Source organism: Macaca thibetana, chromosome 7 (genome assembly GCF_024542745.1).
Source record: "Macaca thibetana thibetana isolate TM-01 chromosome 7, ASM2454274v1, whole genome shotgun sequence".
NCBI lineage: Eukaryota > Metazoa > Chordata > Mammalia > Primates > Cercopithecidae > Macaca > Macaca thibetana.
Window position 1 is genome coordinate 15,956,497 of NC_065584.1, and position 24,598 is coordinate 15,981,094.

Sequence of the window (24,598 nt, forward strand, 5' to 3'; positions counted from 1 at the left end):
CCAGACAGTGAGATCCTTTCTTTGTATTATTTTGATAGCCTCTGACACTAAGATGGCCACTGCTGCAACTACCCATAAACAGTGAGGCCAGCCTTTTGCTACTACATCAATGTCCTTACTTAGGTATGCCACTGGTTGTGGGGTTGTCCCACGAGTCTGAGTAAGGACTCCAAGAACTATCCCTGCTCTCTCTGTGATGTATAAAGAGAAGTTTTGTCCTGTGGGAAGGCTTAAAGCTGGAGCTTGTACTAGGGCCTGCTTTAAGGTTTTGAAGGCTGTTTCTGCCTCTGGTTCCCATTCTACTAGATAAATATTTGCCCTCTGGGTCTCCTTGATTAGAGTATAGAGGGGCCTGGCTATCTTGCTGTATCTGAGGGTCCATAGTTGGCCAAAGCTGGTGATTCCAAGGAACCCCCGCAGCTGTTTTAGTGTCTTAGGGCAAGGATAAGCCAGTATTGGCTATATTCGTTCCTTACTGAGGACCCTGGTTCCTCTGGCTAAGATTAGGCCTAGATATTTGACCTGCTGTAGGCAAAGCTGGGCCTTCAACCTAGATGTCTTGTACCCTTGATTAGCTAGAAAGTTCAAGAAATCTAGAGTAGCCTGCTGGCATGAGGTTTCCGAACTGGTAGCCAAAAGTAAATCATCCACATACTGAAGGACCAGAGTGCCTGGACTTTAGAAATGGCCTAGATCTTGGGCCAGTGCCTGACCAAACAGATGAGGGTTATCCCTAAACCACTGGGGAAAGACCATCCACATAAGTTGGGATGTGTGGTCTGTGGGATCCTCAAAGGCAAAGAGAAACTGGGAGTCAGAGTGCAGGAGAATACAGCAGAAGGCATCCTTGAGGTCCAGAACAGTGAACCATTCTGCTTCCTCTGGTATTTGAGAGAGCAGGGTATAGGGGTTGGGTACAACTGGATATAGAGGAATTACTGCCTCATTAGATGAGTCTAAGATCTTGCACTAGTCTCCACTGACTGTTCAGTTTTTGTACTCTTAGAATTGGGGTGTTGCAGAGACTGCTGCATTTCCTTACTAAGCCTTCAGCTTTTAAATGTTTAACAATAGCCTGTAATCCTTTATGAGCTTCAGGCTTTAAGGGATATTGCCTTTGATAAGGAAAAGTGGTAGGATCTTTTAGCCTGATTTGGACTGGGCGGGCATTTTTTACCCTTCCAAATTGTTCTTCCAATGCCCAGACTTCAGGGTTGATTCCCTCCTCAAGTAGGGGACAACAAATGGGTAACTTGTTCCCCATATTCATGTAGATAATAGCTCCAGCTTTCGCTAATATATCCCTCCCTAATAAGGTGTGTGACTTTCAGGCATCACAAGAAAGCCATGTGAAGAGAGCAAAGTCTCCCAATTACAACTGAGGAGGTGGGAGAAATACCTGGTTACAGGCTGTCCCAGGATTCCTCAGATGGTAATGGACCTTGAGGACAGTCGTTTGGGACAGGAGATTAACACTGAAAAGGCCATGCCAGTGTCCAGGAGGAAGTCAATTTCCTGGCCCTCAATGGTTAAACATACCCGGGGCTCAGTGAGGGTGATGACATGAGCTGGCACTTGCCCTGGGCACCCTCAGTCCTGTTGTTGGATCATCTGGTTGGGGGCTTCTGGCCCAGAGAACCATTGCACTCTGGGGCAGTGCACTTTCCAGTGATTGCCTCGGCATAGCGGACATGGACGAGGGGGCAGCTTGTTTCTCATTGGACAATCTTTTTTAAAGTGTCATTGTAAACCACACTGATAACAAGCCCTGCTGGGTGATTCCTGCTCCATTTTCTGTCTCCTCTGAACCACCAAGATTTGTTTGTCTGAGGACCATGACTAAGGCTGGGGCCTTTCTCTGATCTCGTTTTTGCTTTTGGGCCTGTTCCTCTTGGTCCCTGTTACAGAACACTGAGGTTGCCAGGTTTAATAATACCTCCAGATTTTGTTCAGGGGCCAGGGCTTCTTTTGGAGCTTTCTCCTGATATCTGCGGCTGATTGGATAATAAACTTATCTTTTAGCATCAGTTGACCTTCTAGTGAGTCGGCTGACATGGGAGCATATTTTCTTAAGGCCTCCCATAGCCACTCGAGGAAGGCAGAAGGATTTTCTTCCTTCCCTGAGTTATGGTGGACATCACTGAGTAATTTATGGGCTTTTCGCTAATTCTTCTTAGTCCTTCTAGAGCACAGGTCAACAGATGTTTACGACTCCAGTCCCCATGATCTGAGTCAAGGTCCCAGTAGGGATCCATACTGGGGATGGCTTGCTGACCAGCAGGGAATTCATCCCTTTCTTCGGCTGTCATTCTATCATTTACTTGACTAAGATACCAGATATCTCCAAACTCTCGGGCTGCTGCTAAATCCGCATTCTTTTCATTAAAGGCCAGATTTTGATCTAACAATAACATGACATCTCTCCAAGTGAGATAGAAAGTTTGCCCTAGACCCTGTAGGACATCTATGTACCTATCAAGATCATCCAAAAACTTCCCCAGGTCTGCCTTGATCTGCTTTAAATCAGAGAGGGAGAAGGGGACATGTATCCAGGTTGGGCCAAATTCCCCTCCCTCTACAGCTTGAAGGGGACATAACCAATAGCCTGGGGGTTTTTGTGATCCCTTGGAGATTTCTTTGCTTGCTTCCTTCTGGGTTGGGGAGATTGGAGGAGGCCTATTGATAGGAAGGGGAGCTATAGGGAGGCTAGGATATGGGGGTAAGCTGAGAGGTCCTCCTGTGGGATGTAAATTGCAAACTTGGCATAATTGTGTATTCTCCTTCAATGAAAAGAAAACCTGGACATAAGGTATTTCACTCCATTTGCCTTCCCTCTTACAGGAAAGGTCAAGCCGCAGTATAGTATTGTAATTTATACTTCCCTCAGGTGGCCATTTTTCCCCATCAGAGAGAGAATATCAGGGCCAAGCCATCGTGCAGAAAAAAATGAGCCGCCTCTTTTTCAGGGTTTATGGGTCAAATTAGTCCCAATAGCTTAGAATGCATTTCAAGGGTGAGCCTGTTGATGCCTGAGTGTTTCCCATCTGAAAGACAAAACCATCTGTGGTTTTGGTTTGTTTGTGTCTCTCCCCGCCCAAGAACACGCAACAGTCCCTGGACCCTGCTTATCAGAGTAGTTGCACTCGCTGATGCAGCAGCAGAAACACCTCTTGCCCAAGAACCCACAATGGTGCCTAGACCCTGCTGATCAAAATAGTTGTACTCACCAACACAGCAGCGGAAACACCTCTTGCTCAAGAACCTGCAACGGTCCCTGGATCCTGCTGATTGGAATAGTTGCACTCACTGACGCAGCAGCACAAACACTAGTTTTCCTCCTAGACCACAAGGAGGACCGAGGAAGGTTGGATTTAGTGGCCCTTACCAATGCATTCTCGAATACATGCACCCTTGCCTGTCCTCCTAGACCACAAAGAAGACGGAGAAAAATCGGATTTAATGGCCCTTACCGATGCATTCTTGAAAACCTGTTAGAGTCCTAAGCATTCTCCTGTTAGTAATGGGACTTTACCCATGTCCTATAAAGATGTTATGCCCCAAAATGAAGCAGAGGGCCATACCCTGAGGGAGGGAAGGGATCTCCAGAGTTGAAAGGGTGATGCCTTTTGTCCTCACTTATGTGAATAGGAAGGATACAATTTCTGAGGCTCCCCATATCCTAGCTTTGGGAATAGCTTTTATTAGGCCTGCTTGTCTGAGGAGGGATCCTAAAATTCCAGGTAGTGCCCCCTACAATGGGACTTTGGGCAAAAATTATGTGTTTCTGATTAGTGAGCCTGGATGTCTGAAGAAGGGAATAGAGTCCTAAAGTTTATACTAGAAATCATCCTTATAGGAGAAACTAGAAAAGCACCAGAGACAGGGAGTTGTTTTTAGAAGCGTGACTAGCCTTGGAGAAGAGAGGCGGGAGGAAGTTTGTCTGACAGGCATTAGGACCCAGGAGGCAAGGGTCAGGATAGATAGGATAGATGGGCGAGTCTTGCTTGGGTGACGTGACTTTGAGAGTTCCACTCATGGCTGCAGGGTCAACCAACTTGTTGTTGGGACCCCAAAGCTGAATGGCTTTCCTCTCTGTTGACCCTCACTCAGCTCAGCCCAGAAGTACAGGAAAAGCAGAAGCTGGTTCCTGGCAAACCAAGCTCCCAGCTCCAAAGAGTCGGGGGTTGTTAGAGAGCCCCTTCCCAGAAAGCCTGACACCCGTGTCTTTAATCCTGCAGTCATGCTAGTCACTTTTAACTGGCCAACAGATGCCCGGTATTTAGCCCCTGAATTCTGAGGAAAAACAGGACAGAATAGCAAGCAAAAGGGGTCCGATGGTACTCACCACTTGGTGATTGTCCCTTTGTGGTCACCAAAATGTGTCCAGAATTGGTTCCTTCTTGTGGGTTCTTGGTCTCGCTGACTTCAAGAATGAAGCCACGGACCCTTGCGGTGAGTGTTACAGCTCTTAAAGATGGTGTGTCCAGAGTATGTCCCTTCAGATGTTCAGATGTGTCCAGAGTTTCTTCCTTCCGGTGGATACATGGTCTCGCTGACTTCAAGAGTGAAGCCACAGACCTTCACAGTGAGTGTTACAGCTCTTAAAGGGGGTGTGTCCAGAGTTGTTTGTTCCTCCTGGTGGGTTCATGGTCTCACTGACTTCAGGAATGAAGCTGCAGACCCTCGCGGTGAGTGTTACAGCTCATAAAGGTAGTGGGGACCCAAAGAGTGAGCAGCAGCAAGATTTATTGTGAAGAGCGAAAAAACAAAACTTCCACAGCGTGGAAGGGGACCCAAGTGGGTTGCCACTGCTGGCTTGGGTGACCAGCTTTTATTTCCTTATTTAGTCCCACCCACATCCTGCTGATTGGTCCATTTTATAGAGCACTGATTGGTCCATTTTACAGAGTGCTGATTGGTGCATTTACAATCCTTTAGCTAGACACAGTGTGCTGATTGGTGCGTTTACAAACCTTTAGCTAGACACAGAATGCTGATTGGTGCATTTACAAACCTTTTGCTAGAAACAGAATACTGATTGGTGTGTTTACAATCCTCTAGCTAGACAGAAAAGTTCTCCAAGTCCCCACTCGACCCAGGAAGTCCAGCTGGCTTCACCTCTCATGACAGAAGGCACATCTTCACATGGCAACAGGAGAGAGAAGAGTGGCAGAGTGAAGAGGCAACAGCCTCTTATAAAACCATTAGATCTCATGAGAACTCACTCACTATCATGAGAACAGCATGGGGGAACTGCCCCCATGATCCAATCACCTCCACCTGGTTCCTTCCTCAACACCTGGGGATTATGGGGATTATAATTCAAGATGAGATCTGGGTAGGGACACAAAGCCTAACCACATCAGTTTTGGTTTTTTTGTTTGTTTTTTTGTTTGTTTGTTTTTGAGATGGAGTCTTGTTCTGTCACCCAGGCTGGAGTGCAGTGGCACCATTTTGGCTCACTGTGACCACCACCTCCTGGATTCAAGTGATTCTCCTGCCTCAGCCTCCCAAGTAGCTGGGATTACAGGCACCTGCCACCACACCTAGCTAATTTTTGTATTTTTAGTAAAGAGGGGGTTCCATGACCATGTTAGCCAGGCTGGTCTTGATCTCCTGACCTCAAGTGATCTGCCCACTTTGGCCTCCCTAAGTGCTGGGATTACAGGCATGAGCCTCTGCACCCAGCCAATATCAGTTTAAAACCCCTAATTTCTTCTTTGACCCTTGAACGTTTGTTCCCCTTATAAGAGGAACACAATTTGCATTCGATCGTGTTCAGGTTTCTCCACATATATAACAGGTGATCATCTAAATAGACTTCTTGGGCATGAAGTTCCTCCAGTATCCATCTTGTGTTTTTTTTTCTGTATATTTCTCCAACTGTGTAGAATCCTATGACTTTATTTACTCATTTTCTGTCATTTTTTGAAAAAGTGGTTGCTTCATTGTCTTTTGTTCTAGAATTCCTAGGGCCCATAGATTGGAAACTAACAGTGATGTAAGAAGTTGTCATACTTGAACTTAATGGTTTAAAAGCATGTAGATCAAATTTTTTGCCAGTATGTTATACATCTCAAAAATTCAGGCTGAGTGCAGTGGCTCACACCTGTAATCCCAGCACTTTGGGATGCCGAGGTGGATGGATCACCTGAGCTCAGGAGTTCGAGACCAGCCTGGGCAACATGGCAAAACCCTGTCTCCACCAAAAAATACAAAAAAAATTATCCAGCTGTGGTGGCATGTGCCTGTGGTCCCAGCTACTCAGGAGGCTGAAGTGGGAGGATTCCTTGAACCTGGGAGGTAGAGGTTGCAGTTAGCCAAGACTGTGCCATTGCACTCCAACCTGGATGACAGAGTGAGACCTGATCTCACACACACACAAAATCCATTTATGTGTGTTTTGATTGTGGACAATAAATAGTCAGAATTAAAGATAAAGCGTTTATATGGTGTCCTCTGAAATGGAGCTAAGAAACAGAACTAACAGTTGAACAAAAATTTAGAAAGGCCAAGGAATTGGAACAATTCTTGTGGAAACAGAAGAACAATAGCTAAAACTGATGTAAATCTAATAGAGCTTACAAAACGGTCCAGTTGGATGTGAGGGTTGTACAGCAATCAACATGTCCTTCACTAGGAGAATGGACAAATATACTTGGTATATCCAGATAATGGATTATTATTCAGTGCTAAGCAGAAATGAGATATCAAGCCATGTAAAAGACGTGGAAGACTGTAATCCCAGCACTTTGGGAGGCCGAGGTGGGAGGATCACCTGAGGTCAGGAATTCGAGACCAGCCTGGCTAACATGGTGAAACCCTGTCTCTACAAAAAATACAAAAATTAGCTGGGTGTGGTGGTGGGCACCTGTAATCCCAGCTACTCAGGAGGCTGAGACAGGAGTATCGCTTGAACTGGGGAGGCAGAGGTTACAGTGAGCCAAGATTACACCACTGCACTCCAGCCTGGGCGATAGAGTGAGACTCTGTCTCAAAAAAAAAAAAAAAAAAAAAAAGGAAGAAACTTAAATGCATATTACTAAGGGATAGAAACTAATCTGAAAATGCTGCAAACTTTATGATTCCAATGTATAACATTCTGGAAAAGGCAAAACTATGGAGAGAGCAAAAAGATCCGTGGCTGCCAGGGATTAGAAGGCAGAGAGGTTGGATAGGCCGAGAACAGAGGACTTTTAGGGCAGTGAAACTCTTCTGTCTCATACTACAATGGTGGATACATGCCTTATACATTTGTCTAAGTCCATAGGATGTACAAGACTAAGAAAGGTCCCTAATGTAAACTATGGACTCTGCGTGGTAATGATGTATCAATGTAGGTTCATCAGTTGTTGGGGAATGCTAGTAATTGGGGAGACTATGCATGTGTGGGGGAACTCTTCCACTGCAGTGTAAATATATGTAACACTACTGAACTGTATGCTTAATAATGGATAACATGATAAAGTTTATGATATGTGTTTTTTACCTCAATAAAAAAGAAAAAAATATAAGATAACCAATAGTTAGATCACAAATCACTTTTGTATTTTGACCTAGAAAATATCTGCCATCTCTTCACAAAATTGAAAACATCTGAATTAATTTTTAATAATTTTGAGCACCATCCATATGCAGTAACATAATCAAGACAAAGGATATTTCCAAAGTAATTTGGCAATGACTTATAATTTGGATCCAGTTAAACATTCAAAATAAAAAATAATAAAGGAAATGAAGACTGATCCTAAGTTACACTGGTGATATGGCCAAAAGCTCACTTGTAAGTCAGCCATTTAGCGGTCAGTTTTCTCATTTGGTTAGGCCCCCAAATCAGATCATAGAGTCTCTTAACTTCACTTTTTATCCAATGAAAGTTCTCTGCATCCTCTTTTTAAAAAAAGGAGGAGGGGGAAGCAGAAGAGGAGAAGGAGGTGGAGGAGGGAGGAGGGAGGAGAAAGGAAGAAGAAGGAGAGAAAAACGAAGAGACTTTTTCATGAAGGATATCCTAAGAAGTGAAAAACAACAATCTGCAAACTGGGAGATGATATTTGCAACACATTTAACTAAGAAAGAATGATAGAAGTAAGAATATATAAAGAATTTCTGCAAAGCAATATGAAAAAGACAACCTAATAACAAAAAGGAAAAAACACACAAATGAGCATATCACAGAAAAGGAAACAAGTGGAATGAATATGTGAAGAGATGATGGAGTTTACAAGCAATCAGGGAAATACAAATCAGGAATGAACAATGATACCATTTCCAGATACTTAATTGGCAAAATTAATTCTGACGTTACAAAATGTTGAAAAAAGTGTAGATCAACAAGATTTCTTATATATTGCTGCTGGGAGAGTAAATTATTACAACTATTCTGGAAAGCAATTTGCCATTATTATTATTATCTTGTGAATGTGAATATTTGCATATCCTGTGTCCCACCAATTTCACTTTTCAGCAAGGGAAATACATATATCCAGAGACATTTTAAAATGTTTGTCATGGGTACTGCTAGTAATAAGATCAAATTACTAAAAGTAATCCAGATGTCTGTGAATAGGAAAATGAATAAGTAAATTACATCTTATTCACCTAATGAACTTTTATATGGAAATGAAAAAGCAAATGAACTGAGCTGTATGCAACATGTATGAATTTAAGCACATAATGTTGAGGAGAAGTAAGTTATAGAAGACAATATATGGTATGGATAGCCCTTTTTACAAAGAGCAAAAATAAGTAAAATTAAGCAATATGTTATTTGAACATATGCGCTAAAAATAATTTAAATACCAAGGGAATGAGAAAACACAAAATTCAAGATATTGGATATGTAACAGGAAAGGTAGAGGGATAGGAATGGGGAGAAACAGGAAGATGTAAATTACTAGCAATATGCTGATTCATAGGTTTTCAGTTCACACAGTTCATTATATTATTAAATAATATAAGGAAAAATATAAATAAGCCATGTATAGACAAATAATTTAAAATATTTAGGGAAAAAATGCAATGAGATGTCATTTTTCATTCAGATCATAAGTAAAAATTTAAAATAAATTTTTGGTCATATCAAGTATTGGTGAGGTTTGGAAAAACAGATACTCTCATACACTACTGGTGGGACTATAATCTGGTTCAGCAAAACTGAAGAGCACTTGGGTAGTCTCTATTAAAATTGTAGAAATGTGGCTAGATGCAGTGGCTCATGCCTGTGATACCAGCACTTCGGGAGGCCAAGCCCGGGAGCTTGAGACCAGCCTGGGCAACATGGCAAAAACCCATCTCTACCAAAAAGTACAAAAATTAGCCAGGCATGGTGGCATACACCAGTAGTCCCAGCTACTTGGGAGGCGGAGGTGAAAAGATCACTTGAGCTGGGAAAGTAGAGGTGGCAGTGAGCCAAGATCATGCCACTGCACTGCAGCCTGGGTGACAGAGACCCTGTCTTATATGTATGCATAGCATCTGACTCAGCAACTCAATTTTTCAGTATTTCCTTTAAAGATAACACTGTGACATTAGTACAGATAGGCAGATAAATGAATGTTCACTGCAGTACTATTCACAACACTGAAAATTTGGGTACAACTTTTAAATGTTCATTAGTGGAAAAGTAGACTATCTCAAGTATGATATATCCATAAGTTGGAGATTATGGGACAGTGTAGAAGAATGTGCTGATCCACATGAGCTAACATAAAAAGACCCGAGACATAGGGTTGCATGACAAATGTAACTTATAGAACAACAGGTACAGTATGATACAAGTTCGAACCTACTGTTCAAAGTGCCCTTCCTTAGACACCCTAACTACCTCCCTGCTCACCGGTAATGTTTGCAGGGCCCAAAGCAAGAGTGAAAATTGAGGTCCACATACCATATGTTTCGGCTCATAGATTGTATTATGCCAGCAATGAGTGCTGCATCCTGAGTAACAGAAGCACCTATGTGTATTCAGTACGTTTCCTGTGTGTGTTTGTAATATTCAGGCCCAGTAAGCAAGCAGTCCAGGTCAAAGGTACTTCCTGTCCAAGTCTAAAAGCCTTTCTCTCCTCCCCACCATAAAAATGAAATCAGTACTGTACATATTTTATTGGTATCTGCATACATATGAATGTAAATGCTTAGAATTTGCAAACTGAATAACTGGTTACCTCTGGGAAGAGATAGAGGAGACTAGGATTGATTATATCAGATGAGGTATAAAAGAAGAATTATTTGGATGGTGGTCTCAGACTCTTCAGCCATATTTATAAAGTTGGAAATGCAAGAAAAGCCTATTTTCTTGTATAACTTGTTATTAAAATTAATTTTTAAAAATCCAAACAACAGAAATCTTCATGTGAATGAGTCTCAGGCTATTAAAGGAGGTAGCAAGTGGGAATCATTAATACATAATCGATCTGTTTTATCCTCAAACAACTCTTACCTAAAGATGAGGAAATACAGAAACTAAGATGCTATAGTAATAAACTAATATAACTGTACAGTGAGATAAGTGATTTGAGGATCTACGAAGGTACCAGGACACATCCCTTGCAAATGACAAGGGCTTTTCCATGCAAACTATGTCTGCATATATATTTGCCAGACACCTAGAACATGAAGTATTATGTCAATATGGCGTAAACCCCTCCCCAGATCCAAATGTACCCAGCACTCCATTCTTTTATGAACACGGAATTATTTGGGAGATCATAGGAATAACTTTGTTGTTTTATACAATCACTATGCATATTGTGTAGACCTGCTACTCTGCAACAGACACCTTCATACACACTCTAGGGTGGAAATAGAAGGTAGACAAAGTAGATAAGGAGTCTGCATACGAGTGTGTGTGTGTGTGTGTGTGTGATGAATGTAGGCATATGGAAAAGATCATGCCACATGGCTATTCTCATGTAGGCTGATAGGTAATTGCCAACTGTTGCATGGCAGCTATTTAGTGAGGTATTATCTCTTTATTCCTTTAGGTATGGCTTTCAGTCGATGGCGGCAGCACCTTTCAATTAGTAGCTGACTTTCATAATGATATCATAAAGAAGACTTTTCATAGTTTTCATACATCAGCTATTACTTTTGTTTCTCAACGTGGAAAGGTTTACTTGACAAAGGCAGGTAAGAAATTTGCTTTCACTGGTGTAAGCATTACATGTGGCCCAGGATTAGAAGATATATGAAAAATCTGCCATATTAATTAACTAATCCTAAGATCTCAAAACTATTAGGGGTGATGGATTTGTAGGATCTATAGAAGTAGTATCCTATGGATAGCCCTAAAGAAAGGCAACACTAGGTCACCATGCTATGTTCTCATTTACCATTTCAGAAACATTTTACTGTCCCAAAAGCCAAATAATAACAGTTGCCACTTGTCAAGCTACAATTGTGCTCAACAAGTTACAAATATCGTCTCATTTGATATTCACAACAACCTTGCTGAAGTACCTAATGTTAGCTTACTTTTGCTGATTACACTGATACAACTGACACACAACTAGTAATGGTGAAGTTGTGTGAATGATACACTGCTCTCATCGCTTTCATTTGGTAATCTTGTGCTTTCATTGATCAACTCTATATAGTTCCTATCAGTGTTTGCATAGCAAAAGAAGTAGCTAATTTTTAAGTATAATTGTACTTCTTAACTAACAAATACTGATTTTACATATTCATGGAGTACAAAGCACTATTTTGATACATATAATGTAGAGTGATCAGATCAGGGTAACTAGCATTTCTGTCATCTCAAATATTTATCATTTCTTTGTATTGGGAATGTTCAATATCCTCTTCCTAGCTATTTGAAACTATATAACATATTAGTGTTAACTATGCCATCCTCCAGTGGTATAGAACACTAAAATTTATTCTTCCTATCTGGCTGTAATTCTGAACCCTTTAGCAAATCTCAAAACAGTTAATATTGATTGACCTTAATGACAGTTGCCCACTCCTTTCCAACTCAGTTGAATTTTGCTAACCAGCCTAGGACCCTAGAGTGATAAAGGGACATGATTCTCAATTTATTTCTATATCTTCGTGACCTGCATTTTCATTTTATTTTGTCATTCTATTATTGAGTCTTTGAGATCTTGTTTTGTTGAATTTAGTTTATTAATATTTTTTGAGCAGAATATGGAAGTAAATTTACCTCTTCTCTTGGGATATGCTTTGTCTCAACTTGATTCTTTTTATCTTTTACATGCTGTTAGTTTCTTCATTCTCTTCCCTTCCTTTTTAAAAAAAATTTTATTCTTAATTTTTGTGGGTACATAGTAGGTGTATAAATTTATGGGATACATTAGATATTTTGATACAGGCATACACTGTGCAATATCAGGGTAAATGGGGTATCCATCACATTAAGAATTTATCCTTTCTTTGTGTTACAAACATTCAAATTATATTCTTCCAGTTATTTAAAAATGTACAATAAATTATTATTGACTGTAGTCACTCTGTTGTGCTGTCAAATACTAGATCTTATTTGTTCTATGTGATGATATTTTTGTACCCATTAACCATCGCCATTCTCCCCCTACATAATGCCCCACTACCCTTCCCAGCCTCTGGTAACCATTATTCTACTCTCTATATCTGTGAGTTCAATTTTTAAAATATTTAGTTCCCTCAAATAAGTGAGAACATGCAAACTCTGTCTTTCTGTCCCTGGTATATTTTACTTAACATAATGTCCTCCAGTTCCAATCATGTTGTTGCAAATGACAGGATCTCATTCTTTTTTATGGCTGAATAGTAGTACTCCATTGTGTATATGTACCATATTTTCTTTATTCATTGATCTGTTGATGGACACTTAGGCTGCTTCCAAAGCTTCACTATTGTGAATAGTGCTACAATAAACATGAGAGTGTAGCTATCTCTTCAATATACTGATCTCTTTTTGGGGGGTATATCCTAGCAATGGGGTTGCTGGATCATATGGTAGCTCTATTTTTAGTTTTCTGAGGAACCTCCAAATTTTTCTTCATAGTACTAATGTACTCTCTATTGTACTAATTTATACTCCCACCAACAGTGTACAATCTCCATATCCTCACCAGCATTCATTATTGCCTGTCTTTTCGATAAAAGCTCTTTTAACTGGGATGAGATGATAATCTCATTGTAGTTTTGATTTGTATTTCTCTGATGGTCAGTGATATTGAGCACCTTTTCATACGCCTGTTTGCCATTTGTATGTCATCTTTTGAGAAATGTCTATTCAGATTTTTTGTCCATTTTAAAATCAGATTGTTAGTTTTTTCCTATTGAGTTGTTTGAGCTTTTTATATATTCTAGTTACTAATTCCTTGTCAGATGAGTAGTTTGCAAATATTTTCTCCTGTTCTGTGGATTGTCTCTTCACTTTGTTGATTGTTTCTTTTGCTGTGCAGAAGCTCTTTAACTTGATGTGATTCCATTTGTCCGTTTTTGCTTTGGTTGCCTGTGTTTGTGGGATATTACTCAAGAAATCTTTGCCTAGATTAATGTCCTGGATAGTTTCCTCAAAGTTTTCTTTTAGTCATTTTATGGTTTTTAGATTTAAGTCTTTAATCCATTTTGATTTGATTTTTGTGTGTGGAGAAAGAGGTCTAGTTTCATTCTTCTCCACATGGATATCTTCTGCATATGGATATGGATGGCCTAACATATATTCTATTTATTTCAGAATGATCTATGTGCTGAGGAGAAGAGCATGCATTCTGCCGCCATTGGTTGAAATGTTCTGTAAATATCTATTAGGTCCATATAGTCTACAGTGCAGATTAAGTCCAATGTTTCTTATTTGATTTTCTGTCTGGATGACCTGTCCAGAGAGAAAATCACGTCCAAAGGTGAACATGGGTTGTTGAAATCTCCAACAGTTATTGTATTGGGATCTGTTTCTCTCCTTAGCTCTAATAATATTTACTTTCTGTATCTGAGTGCTCCAGCATTGGGTGTATATGTATTTATAATTTTTATTTCCTCTTGCTGAATTGACCCCTTTATCATTATGTAATGACCTTCTTTGTCTCTTTCTATAGTTTTTGTCTGAAATCTATTTTGTCTGATATAAGTATAGCGACTTCTGCTCTTTTTTGGTTTCCACTTGCATGGAATATATTTTTCCATCTCTTTATTTTCAGTCTATGTGTGTCTTTATAGGTGAAGTGTGTTTCTTGTAGGCAACAGATCACTGGGACTTTAAAAAAAAAAATCCATTCAGGCACTCTATGTCTTTTGATTGGAGAGTTTAGTCCATTTACATTAAATGTTGTTATTGATAAGTAAGAACTTACTCCTGACATTTAGTTAATTTTTTTCTGGTTGTTTTGTGGTCTTCCCTTCCTTCTCTCTTTCCTTCCTATCTTCCTTTTAGTGAAGACAATTTTCTCTGGTAGCATGTTTTAATTTCTGTCTTCAAGCTCACTGATTTTTTATTCCACTTGATCAATTCTTCTATTAATTTCTTGCTTTTATTTTTTGTATAACTGTTGTATGTTTTTAAATTCTAGGTTACCATAATATCTTATAACCCATTATTTTAAACTGACATATCTTGAAAAGTTGTTGTAGTTATTATATTTGATCAGTGTGTCTTTTAGTTTTTCTACTCAAGATATGAGTTTACGCACCATAATTAACATGTTATAATATTCTGTATGTTTCTGTGTACTTACTATGACCAGTGAGTTTTGTACCTTCAGATGATTTCTTATTGCTCATTAATATCTTTTTATTTATGCTTGAAGTATTCCCTTTAGCATTTCTTATATGGCAGGTCTGGTGTTGATGAAATACCTCAGGTTTCTTTTTTTATCTGGGAAAGTGTTTCTTTTTCATGTTTGAAGGATATTTTTGCCAGATATACCATTCTAGGATAAAAGTTTTAAAAAACATATGTCATGCCACTCTCTCCTGGCCTGTAAGGTTTCCACTGAAAAGTCTGCTGCCAGATGTGTTGGGGCTCCTTTGTATGTTATTGTTTCTTTTCTCTTGCTGCTTTTAGGATCCTTTTTTTATCCTTGACCTTTGGGAGTTTCATTATTAAATGAATTACCTTGAGGTAATCTTCTTTGGCTTAAATCTGTTTGGTGTTCTGTTACCTTCTTGTACTTGAATATTGATATCTTTCTCTAAGTTTGGGAAGTTCTCTGTTATTACTCCTTTGAATAAATGTTCAATCCCTATCTCTTTCTCTATCTCCTCTTTGGGGCCAATAACTCTTAGATTTGCCCTTTTAAGGCGATTTTCTAGATTTTACAAGCATGCTTCATTCCTTTTTATTCTTTTTTCTTTCATCTTCTCTAATTGTGCATTTTTAACTGGGCTGTCTTCAAGCTCATTAATTCTTTATTCCGCTTTATCAATTCTGCTCTTAAGAGACTCTGATAATTCTTCAGTATGTCAATTACGTTTTTCAGCTCCAGAATTCTGCTTGATTCTTTTTAATTGTTTCAATCTCTTTGTTATATTTATCTGATAGGCTGGATTCCTTCTCTGTATTATCTTGAATTTCCTTGAGTTTTCTCAAAACAGCTATTTTGAATTCTCTGTCTGAAAGGTCACATAGCTCTGTCTCTCCAAGATTGGTCTCTGGTGCCTTATTTTGTTCCTTTGGTGAGGTCATGTTCTCCTGGATGATCTTGATGCTTCTGGACATTGATTGGTGTCTGGGGATTAAAGAGTTTGGTATTTATTGTAATCTTCACAGTCTGGGCTTGTTCATATCTATCCTTCTTGGGAAAGCTTTCCAAGTATTCAAAGGGACTTGAGTGTTGTGATCTAAGTCTTTGCTCACTGTAGCTGAATCTGCATTAGGAGGTACCTCAAGCCCAGTAATGCTTTGGCTATTGCCAACTTGTAGAAGTACTGCCTTGGTGGTCTTGTGTAAGATCCAGGAGAACTCCCTGTATTACCAAGAAGAGACTTTTGTTATCTTACCTTACTTTCCACCAAACAAATAGTGTCTCTTTCTCTGTGCTAAGCTGCCTGGAGCTAGGGCAGGGGTGATGCAAGCACCCCTGTAGCCACCACCACTAGGACTGCACTGGGTCAAACCCAAAGCCAGCACAGCACTGGGTCTTGCCCAAGGCCCACAGTGCCTACTGCCTGGCTACTACCTATGTTTACTCTAGGCCCAAGAGCTCTATAGTCATCAGGTGATGAGTCCAGCCAGGGTTATGATCTTCGCTTCAGGGCAGTGAGTTGCCCCCAGCCCCAGCTAGGTCCAGAGATGCCATCTGGGAGCCAAGGAAGTTGAGACCCTTAGAGTCTATGTGGTATTCTATTCTACTGTGGCTAAGCTGGCATCCAAGCTGCAAGACAAAGTCTTTCTCACTCTTCCCTCCTTTATCCTGAAGCAGAGCAGTCTCTCTTCATGGCCACCACCACCCCAAGCCCATGGCAATTACCTCCCGGCTACCACCGCTATTCACTCAAGGTCCAAGGACTCTTCAGTCAGCTTCTGGTGAATGCTGCCAGTCCTGGGTTTCTCCTTTCAGGGCAGTGGCCACACTCTGGCCCAGGGCAGGTTTAGAAATGCCACCCAAGAGCCAAGTACTGGAATCAGAGACCCCAGGAGCCCACTTCATGCATTGTCCACTGTGGCCAAGCTGGTACCCAAGCTGATTTCTGGTTCTTATAAAGGTGCTTTCTTGTGTTCATCATTGTTCAATTTGATGTTCTGCAGGGATGGATAATCATTGGAGGCTCTATTCAGCCATCTTGCTCTGCCTCCTTTCTATAATCCCTCCCTTTCTAATCTTCCCTACTCCCCTCCTCTACTCACCCACCTCCTTCTTTATCCCTTTTCCTTCCTTCTTCTTCTATTCCTCCCACTCTTCCTATTTCCATCAAGTTCATCATTAAAGATGCAGCACTGGTCAGATCTTCTATTTGCTCTAACATAGTGTAAGTGAATTATTCTTGAGACCCATCTGCTTCACCTCATTTAGATAGGACTTGGACCCATTTTCTCAACGCAGTGAAGTGCCTTGGAAAGTGGTAAACCTGGTTTCACTCATGAGGGTTTGATTTTTCCCTTTACTTTTCCTTTTGATATCTTCTCATCCACTGTCACCTTCTTATATGGTTTGGCTGTGTCCTCACCCAAATCTCAACTTGAATTGTATCTCCCAGAATTCCCACATGTTATGGGAGGGACCCAGGGGGAGGTAATCAAATCATGCGGGCTGGTTTTTCCTGCACTATTCTCATGATAGTGAATAAGTCTCACGAAATCTGATGGGTTTATAAGGGGTTTCCGCTTTTGCTTCTTCCTCATTTCTCTCTTGCTGCAACCATGTAAGAAGTGCCTTTCACCGTCTGTCATGATTGTGAGACCTTCCCCAGCCATGCGGAATTGTAAGTCTAATTAAATGTCTTTCTTTTGTAAATTGCCCAGTCTCAGGCATGTCTTCATCAGCAGCATGAAAAGGGACCAATGTGCCTTCTTACTTGTTAGGAGGGTATTACCGAGAGTCTTTAGGATTTTGTTGATTTACCTTCCTTCTCTCAATGTTGCCTCAACAATGAACTGTTATAGATTATTGGGTAAGTTTTGAGATTGAGGTAGACTTGGAAATATCTTATTAGGTCTAACAGGAATTAGAAAAACACTGTCACCAAGACAAGACAGAGGCTGTGTTTGTTTGTTTTTAACACACAGCAGTTTTTATTGTACAGTTTAAAACCAGTTTCTTCTGATCTTCAGTCTCTGATATGATTTTAAATGACAAATTTCTGAAGATTTCTGACATAACTTCAAAAAGCATGGTTTTGTAGGCCTCAATATTTTGTCCTTGATGTTCACCAGCAAAAGCAGTTTTACAGTTGTAGAATCTCCTCTATTGGTCCTTCCTTGTTTGAGGATAAAGAGAGACCACAAAATCCTGATTCTGTTTCTCCAGATCTTCACCACTCAGTTTATTTATTCTCTATTCTGTCAATAAAGCTTTTGTTTAACTTATGTTAGTATCAGGATTAATCCTTGTGGTCTATATGTCTGAATCGTGTGTTGAGACAGCAGCTGTGTCAACCTAAGATTCTGGTGATCACGCATCATATGATTGTGAAATAAATGAAAGTAATCGTGAATATTGTTAGGAGCACAATGTGGAACATTTCCAGTATTCCAGAAAGCTCCCTCTTGCCTCTTGCCATATTTTTTTTTTTTTTTTTTCCTGAGACAGAGTCTTGCTCTGTTGCCCAGACTGGGGTGAAGTGGCATGATCTCAGCTCACTGCAACCTCCGCCTCCCGAGTTCAAGTGATTCTCCTCCCTCAGCCTCCCAAGTAGCTGGGATTACAGGTACCCAGGCTGGTCTCAAACTCCTGACCTCAAGTGATCTGCCCATGTAGGCCTCCCAAACTGTTGGGATTACAGGCATGAGCCACTGCGCCCAGCCTAATGGTATTTCACTGAAAATTTAGTTTGCATGAGTAATAATGTTAAGCACATTTTCATGTGTTCATTTTTATATCCTTTTTTGCAAATTCTTTTCAAGTCTTTTTTGAATGAAGTTTTGATTTGAGTTACTTTTCTTGCTGCTTCTATGAGATTTTAATGTATTATGGGTATGATTTTTTGTTAGAAATATGACTTGGAAATATCTTCTTGTAATTAGTGGCTTGTCTTATTTACCTTCTTCATGGTATCTTTTGAACAAAAATTATTAATTTTTGAAAGCTCAATTGATCAATCTTTCCTTTTATGGTTAGCACTTTTTACTTCTTGTATTCTATTTAAGAATTCTTTGCCTATCCCAAAGCTATGAAGATATTCTCCTGTTTTCATCTGGAAATTGATTGTTTTAGATTTCATATATAGATCAAATGTAAAATCTCTAATTTTGTATATATTATGAAGTGAAGTTCATTTTTTTCCCATATGACTACCAGAGCCTCTACTCTGGCCTTGAATTGAATATTCATCTTAAGCTTTTCTTTTTGCTCTTGTAAGCCCTCCAATATATCCATGAAAGTCATGCTACCCCACAATCTTTGTAAAAACCATGGTTGTCATTGTAATCAACTGTAACTACTCCACTGGACCACCTCAAGTCTTGCCCTCCACAGACACTGCATCCCACACTCGCCACAGAGATAATTTGAGTAATTGTGAAGCCCTTGCTTGCTATGGTTTGCCAGGCATAAGTGGTCATCTGTTCACTCATTAAGTATGTAAGCAGCTCAGTCCCAGAATTCCACCTCTATATTCTATGCCCTAGGGACATTGTAAGTAAAAACACCTTATCAGTTTTGGACTATGCAGGAAACATAATTCCACTCAGGTGTTTTACCGGAAGAAGCTTTATAAGGAGACTATTTGCAGAGGGCAGACATGGTTAAAGGGAGCAACAGTGATATTAAAATATCTAGAGACTTGCAATGGAAGAAAGATGTTACAGTCTCTTTGCTTAGAGGGATAAGATAGTTAGATGGCATTACTAAAGCCCAGTCAAAGCTGGAATGGAGTAGGGACCACCCTTTAAGAGGTGTAGTCTAGGAAGCTCACAGCCACCACAGAACCACACCACCAAAGCAAGAAGAAAGAGGGTGAAAACTACCTTAACTTCTGTTTCCTTCCCCTTTCTTAACTCCTGCTGCTGCATTTCATTTGCCAAGCCCAATCAGGAGTCAACTGGAAACAGCACAAAGATTGCAATTCATAGAAATCAGTCTTCCATTGCACCAAACAGGAAGGAGAAAGTCTGAGAGTGGATCTGGAGGAATGGCCAAATAGAGAATAAAAAGTGCATTTTGTGAAATAAAAACCAAAATAGACCTAGGAAGATGTTGGAAACAGCAAAAATAACACCTAAGAAAACTAAATTGTCAATAAAAATTATAAAATATTTAAAATTATAAATATAAACTATAGAAACATACCCAGATATAAAATGAACAAATAAGTGGAGAAAATCTAAAATAATAAATATGGATGCTAAGGATTCAGAAACTGCAAAATTGTAGGAATTTCTAGTGATGGACAAAAACTGTGGCTGTATGTTTCTCTCTTTTATCTACAGTTCCTGGCATAGTATAGCCCTCTGATAGAAATGGGTGGGTGGATGGATGGATGGATGGATAAATACAAAAAATAGAAAGAACAAAGGAAACCAAAATCAATAATGACATTAATTTTTTGAACTAAAAGCAAAACAAACCAATACTAAAAGCAGAAACACTCTTCTGAATTATTTGAAATGGAAAATGTAAATCAATTTTAAAGAAACAAAAATCAAGCCAGCCTTAGATTCTTCTGCTGCAACTGTTTGCATATTCTAATATAGAACCTCCAAAAAAATTAGTTTCACGTAAGAATTTGGAACCAACTTAACTCATTATTCATATTCATATTCATTTTCTAAAAGAGAATGTAAAATTCTTCTACAACAAATTATGGTGATTCCTTCCATGACACTGGCTTTACTGATAAATATAGGTCCTATTGCTTTGTTTTATTCTCTGCACCCACAATAACTTTGTTTGAAAGCATTTTAAGCAGCGATAAAACTCAACATGTATTGCACCAATGATCTAGGAAGCTCAATTAAAGTGATGACAGTATAAATAACTGAGACAAAGTAGGCAATTGACCACACCACTATGGTTTGAGTGCCCTCTGGCTGACAATGATTGTAAGACACATCAATTATAAGACGTGTCTCAATTCCTAAGCTGTTAACATGTGAAACAAGCATTTCTTGCTATATTTATCCACAGAATATGGCATATTGAACCTTAGCAATTACATCAGCAAAGTTTTGCTACTGAAAAGCTCATGGGAGCATAAGAAAAAACCTGACTACATGTGATTCAGAGGAAATAATTATGAATATTATTGACCAAAAAATAAAAACACAGTTGGAGACTTTCAGAACTGCATGATAAAATAATCAATAATTTAAAATACAAGAGGAATAACAAAAAGTTAAAACCAAAAAGCCAAAGTTTTGCCATCCCTAAAAGGCAATCCAAAATCCTATCTGTTTATCTGAGTATAACTTTACATGGAATTAGGAATTTTTTTGGAATCCTTTATTGTGATCATTCACAGAATTTTTAAAAATGTGCATGCTGGCGGGTGTCTGTAATCCCAGCTATTTGGGAGGCTGAAGCAGGAGAACCACTTGAACCCGGGAGGCAGAGGTTATAGTGAGCCAAGTTCGTGCCACTGCACTCCAGCCTGGGTGACAAGCAAGACTCTGTCTCAAAAAAAAAAAAAGAAGTGTGTACAATACAAGTCTTAAAAAACAAAAGAAGACTAGATGTGTGACTCATACTTGTAATTCCAGAACTTTGGGAGGCCAAGGCAGGAGCATCGCTTGAGCGCAGGAGGTCAAGAGCAGCCGGGGCAACAATGTCTACACACACACACATATATATACATTTAAGTTTGTGTATATGTATTAAAGCAAGGGAGACAGAATAACCCATAAAAATAGACATGAAAAAGAGAAAAGAAGACATACCAGAAAATGTACAAAGTATAAAATAGAATAACCAAAAGTAGAGCTGGTCTGCAGTTATCACCATAAATTTTACAGATTCATTTACTCAACAGCATTGATTGAGTACCTCGTATATGCCAGGTATTGTTCCAATCACTAAGGGTACAGCAGTCTCTTTTCCTGTGGAACTTACACACTTGTCAGAAAAGACTGATAATTAACAAATAAACCAAAATAGGCTGTATGTAAGATAAATGCTACACAGGAAAAAAAAAAAAAAAAAAAAAAAGGCGAGATAGGTGAATAGGAAGTGCCAGGTGAAGCATTTGTTGTGTTGTGTGGTGTAGCATGTATTGTAGTCTTGGTGAGCAGCCCTGAAGCAGATGAGGGAATGAGCAGATATCGGAGGTAATCTACATTTCTCAATTAAAGACAGAGTCTTATTTTGGATTTTAAAATCTTAAAATATATTGCCAGGAGTGAAAAACTTAAAGCTAAAGTGGAGAGAAAAAAAATATGAATAAAAATTTGAACAACTGTGCCAAACACACTGGGAGAGAAAGCAGAGGCAGTAATGTTCATATTCACACACAGAGCAAGAGTTTTAGGCTGAAAGTATTCAATAAACAAAGTTCTTTCTGTGATAAAATATAAATAGTAAAATTATACCATATTGAATCAATGCTCTAAAATAATACAAGATATGTAAATATACAAAAATGAACTATAAGGAACATAAGAAGAAATCAACTGAAGTGCCAAAGTAGAATACATTTGAAATTGACAGTGTTAAATCTTTAATATATGAAGATCAAGACAAGACTATAAGGGAACATTCCATGTAGAGGAATTAAGTGTTGAAATATAGGGCACATGTAGTATGCTACAGCTAAATTTCCTAGGGATGACTCATTGATGATGAGAGCAGGGAGGTAAACTGAACCCAGTTTTCCATTTGAGTCAAGCTAAAGAATTTCATCATGCCATTAAAAGATTATTAATATAATCATAGTTGTATTTTAGAAAGATCATATAGGGGAATATACTGGAAAATGTAAGATTTTGTTAAATCCAAGGGAAGTCGTTTCCAGACTCTGTGTCACTACAGAATCTATTCACTGAAGTAGGGGAAGAAACAAACAGAGGGGATGTTTAATTAAGAGATCTAGAGGAAAAGAAGTTAGGTTTCTCTAGTAGTGGTTTCTCTTCCTATTACCAGCAAATCAGATTCCTGAAGAGGTAAGATTTTAGGCCAAGTGATATGTTGATAAGTGGCTATTTTAAAAGTTTCAGTGTGATGATGAGGGTCCGGATTAGAAAAGTGGCCCCAAGTATGAAGAAAACAATGGCAAATTATGAATGAAACCAGTGGGAGTTTGTGAAGGATTGGCTGTGAAATAGGAGGAAGTGGGTATAGTCAAGAGTTACACATAGGGCAGCTGGATAAGTAATGATACAATGAACATCATCCACAGAACACAGTATCTATTTCCAGTTGTGGCATCACTTTGCTGCTGAGAATAATTTAACAAAATACTTAGAAAAATTATTTTCTAAATTGATAACCTGAAAAGCTAATAGAAACAACCAGGCCAAACTCTAAGGGAAAACAAAACCTTGGTGATATGGTTTGGCTGTGTCCCCAACCAAAGCTCACCTTGAATTGTAGCTCCCATAATCCCCACATGTTGTGGGAGGGACCTGGTGGGAGGTAATTTAATCATGGGGGCAGGCCTTTCCCGTGCTGTTCTGGTGACAGTGAATAAGTCTCACAAGATCTAATGGTTTTATAAAGGGAGTTCACAAGATCTAATGGTTTTATAAAGCTTATCCCCTGCATAAGCTCTCTTGCCTGCCACCATGTAAGATGTGACTTTGCTCCTCATTTGCCTTCAGCCATGATTGTGAGGCCTCCCCAACCCATGTGAAACTGTGAGTCAATTAAATCTCTTTCTTTTATAAATTACCCAGTCTCAGGTATGTCTTTATTAGCAGCATGAAAACAGGCTAATACACTTGGAGAGGTAAACAGGGCACACAGTACCAAAGTCCTTTTGACCTGAAGAGATTTACAAATTCCTGCAAACTTAGACTTTGAATTTGGCGGACTAATGAAGAGTTATGGCCCTGAGTCTACCCAGGTAGTGAGAATAATAGATGGTGTGCCCCACCATACACCAGAACCCCTAAGGGCTCTACCCTTAGGACAAAGATGAATCAGAGGTAAATCCATACACACTCACACATATCCCCAAGGAATACAACAAAGTCGTCTTGTTAAGTGGGTAGGAAAAGAAAAAGAGAGAAAACTCCGTCTGAGAGGTTATGGCCATTGGAAGGCCTCTGTAAGATTTGCAGCTCTGATTTGCATTGTCTGGGATTACAGGTGCCCACCACCACACCCAGCTAATTTTTGTATTTTTAGTAGAGACGAGGTTTCACCGTGTTGGCCGGGCTGGTGTTGACCTCCTGACCTTAGGTGATCTGCCCACCTCCGCCTCCCAAAGTGTTGGGATTGCAGGCGTCAGCCACTGCTCCCAGCCATTTATGATTTTTTAAACAAACACTTATTAAAGCATGAATAGAATGTAACTTCTTGATTAAGAGTATCTAGGGGGGAAAGAAGCTATAGCAAATATCCAGTCAGATTTTCTAGTAACACACCAAAAGCTTTTGCTATGTCATCTACCACTACCTCTATTCATCATTGTATTGGAGGGCTGAATTAGTCTAGACAAGCAAGAACAATATATTAAAAGTGTAAGGTTGGAGAGTAAGGAGCCCAGCTATTCCTGTAACAGATTATCTAATTGTGGAGATAGACAACCTCAGGCTCGTGTAGCTGGAGCAGAGTAAGCATTGCAGAAAGTCATAGAAGATAAGGTCAGAGAGGTACTAGAATTCAGACCACGGTGGCCCTTGGAGGGCATTGCAAGGACTTTGACTCTTACTGAGAAAGAGGTTGAAGCCATGGAGAGTTTTGATAAGGGGAGTGGATGAAGTGACTTAACATTTTGAAAGTGTTACTTTGGATGCTTTTTTGAGAATAGACTGAAGGGAGCTATGGGCAGAATCACGGAGATCAATTAGGAGGCACAAGAGAGATGACAGTGGCTTGTACAGGGTGATAGTGGTGACAGAGGT

At 39.5% G+C, this 24,598-nt stretch overlaps 2 protein-coding genes across 4 annotated transcripts in view; both read left to right on the top strand.

Moving 5' to 3' along the window:
* Positions 1 to 24,598, top strand: part of TC2N (tandem C2 domains, nuclear) — a 271,057-nt gene that overhangs the window by 200,184 nt on the left and 46,275 nt on the right. The window lies entirely within an intron of this gene.
* Positions 1 to 24,598, top strand: part of CATSPERB (cation channel sperm associated auxiliary subunit beta) — a 161,634-nt gene that overhangs the window by 72,834 nt on the left and 64,202 nt on the right. For all 3 annotated transcript variants that reach the window (XM_050799015.1, XM_050799016.1, XM_050799018.1), the window contains one exon: positions 10,983 to 11,127. In XM_050799015.1, the coding sequence (XP_050654972.1) occupies positions 10,983 to 11,127 (145 nt within the window). The remainder of the gene's footprint in view (positions 1 to 10,982; positions 11,128 to 24,598) is intronic.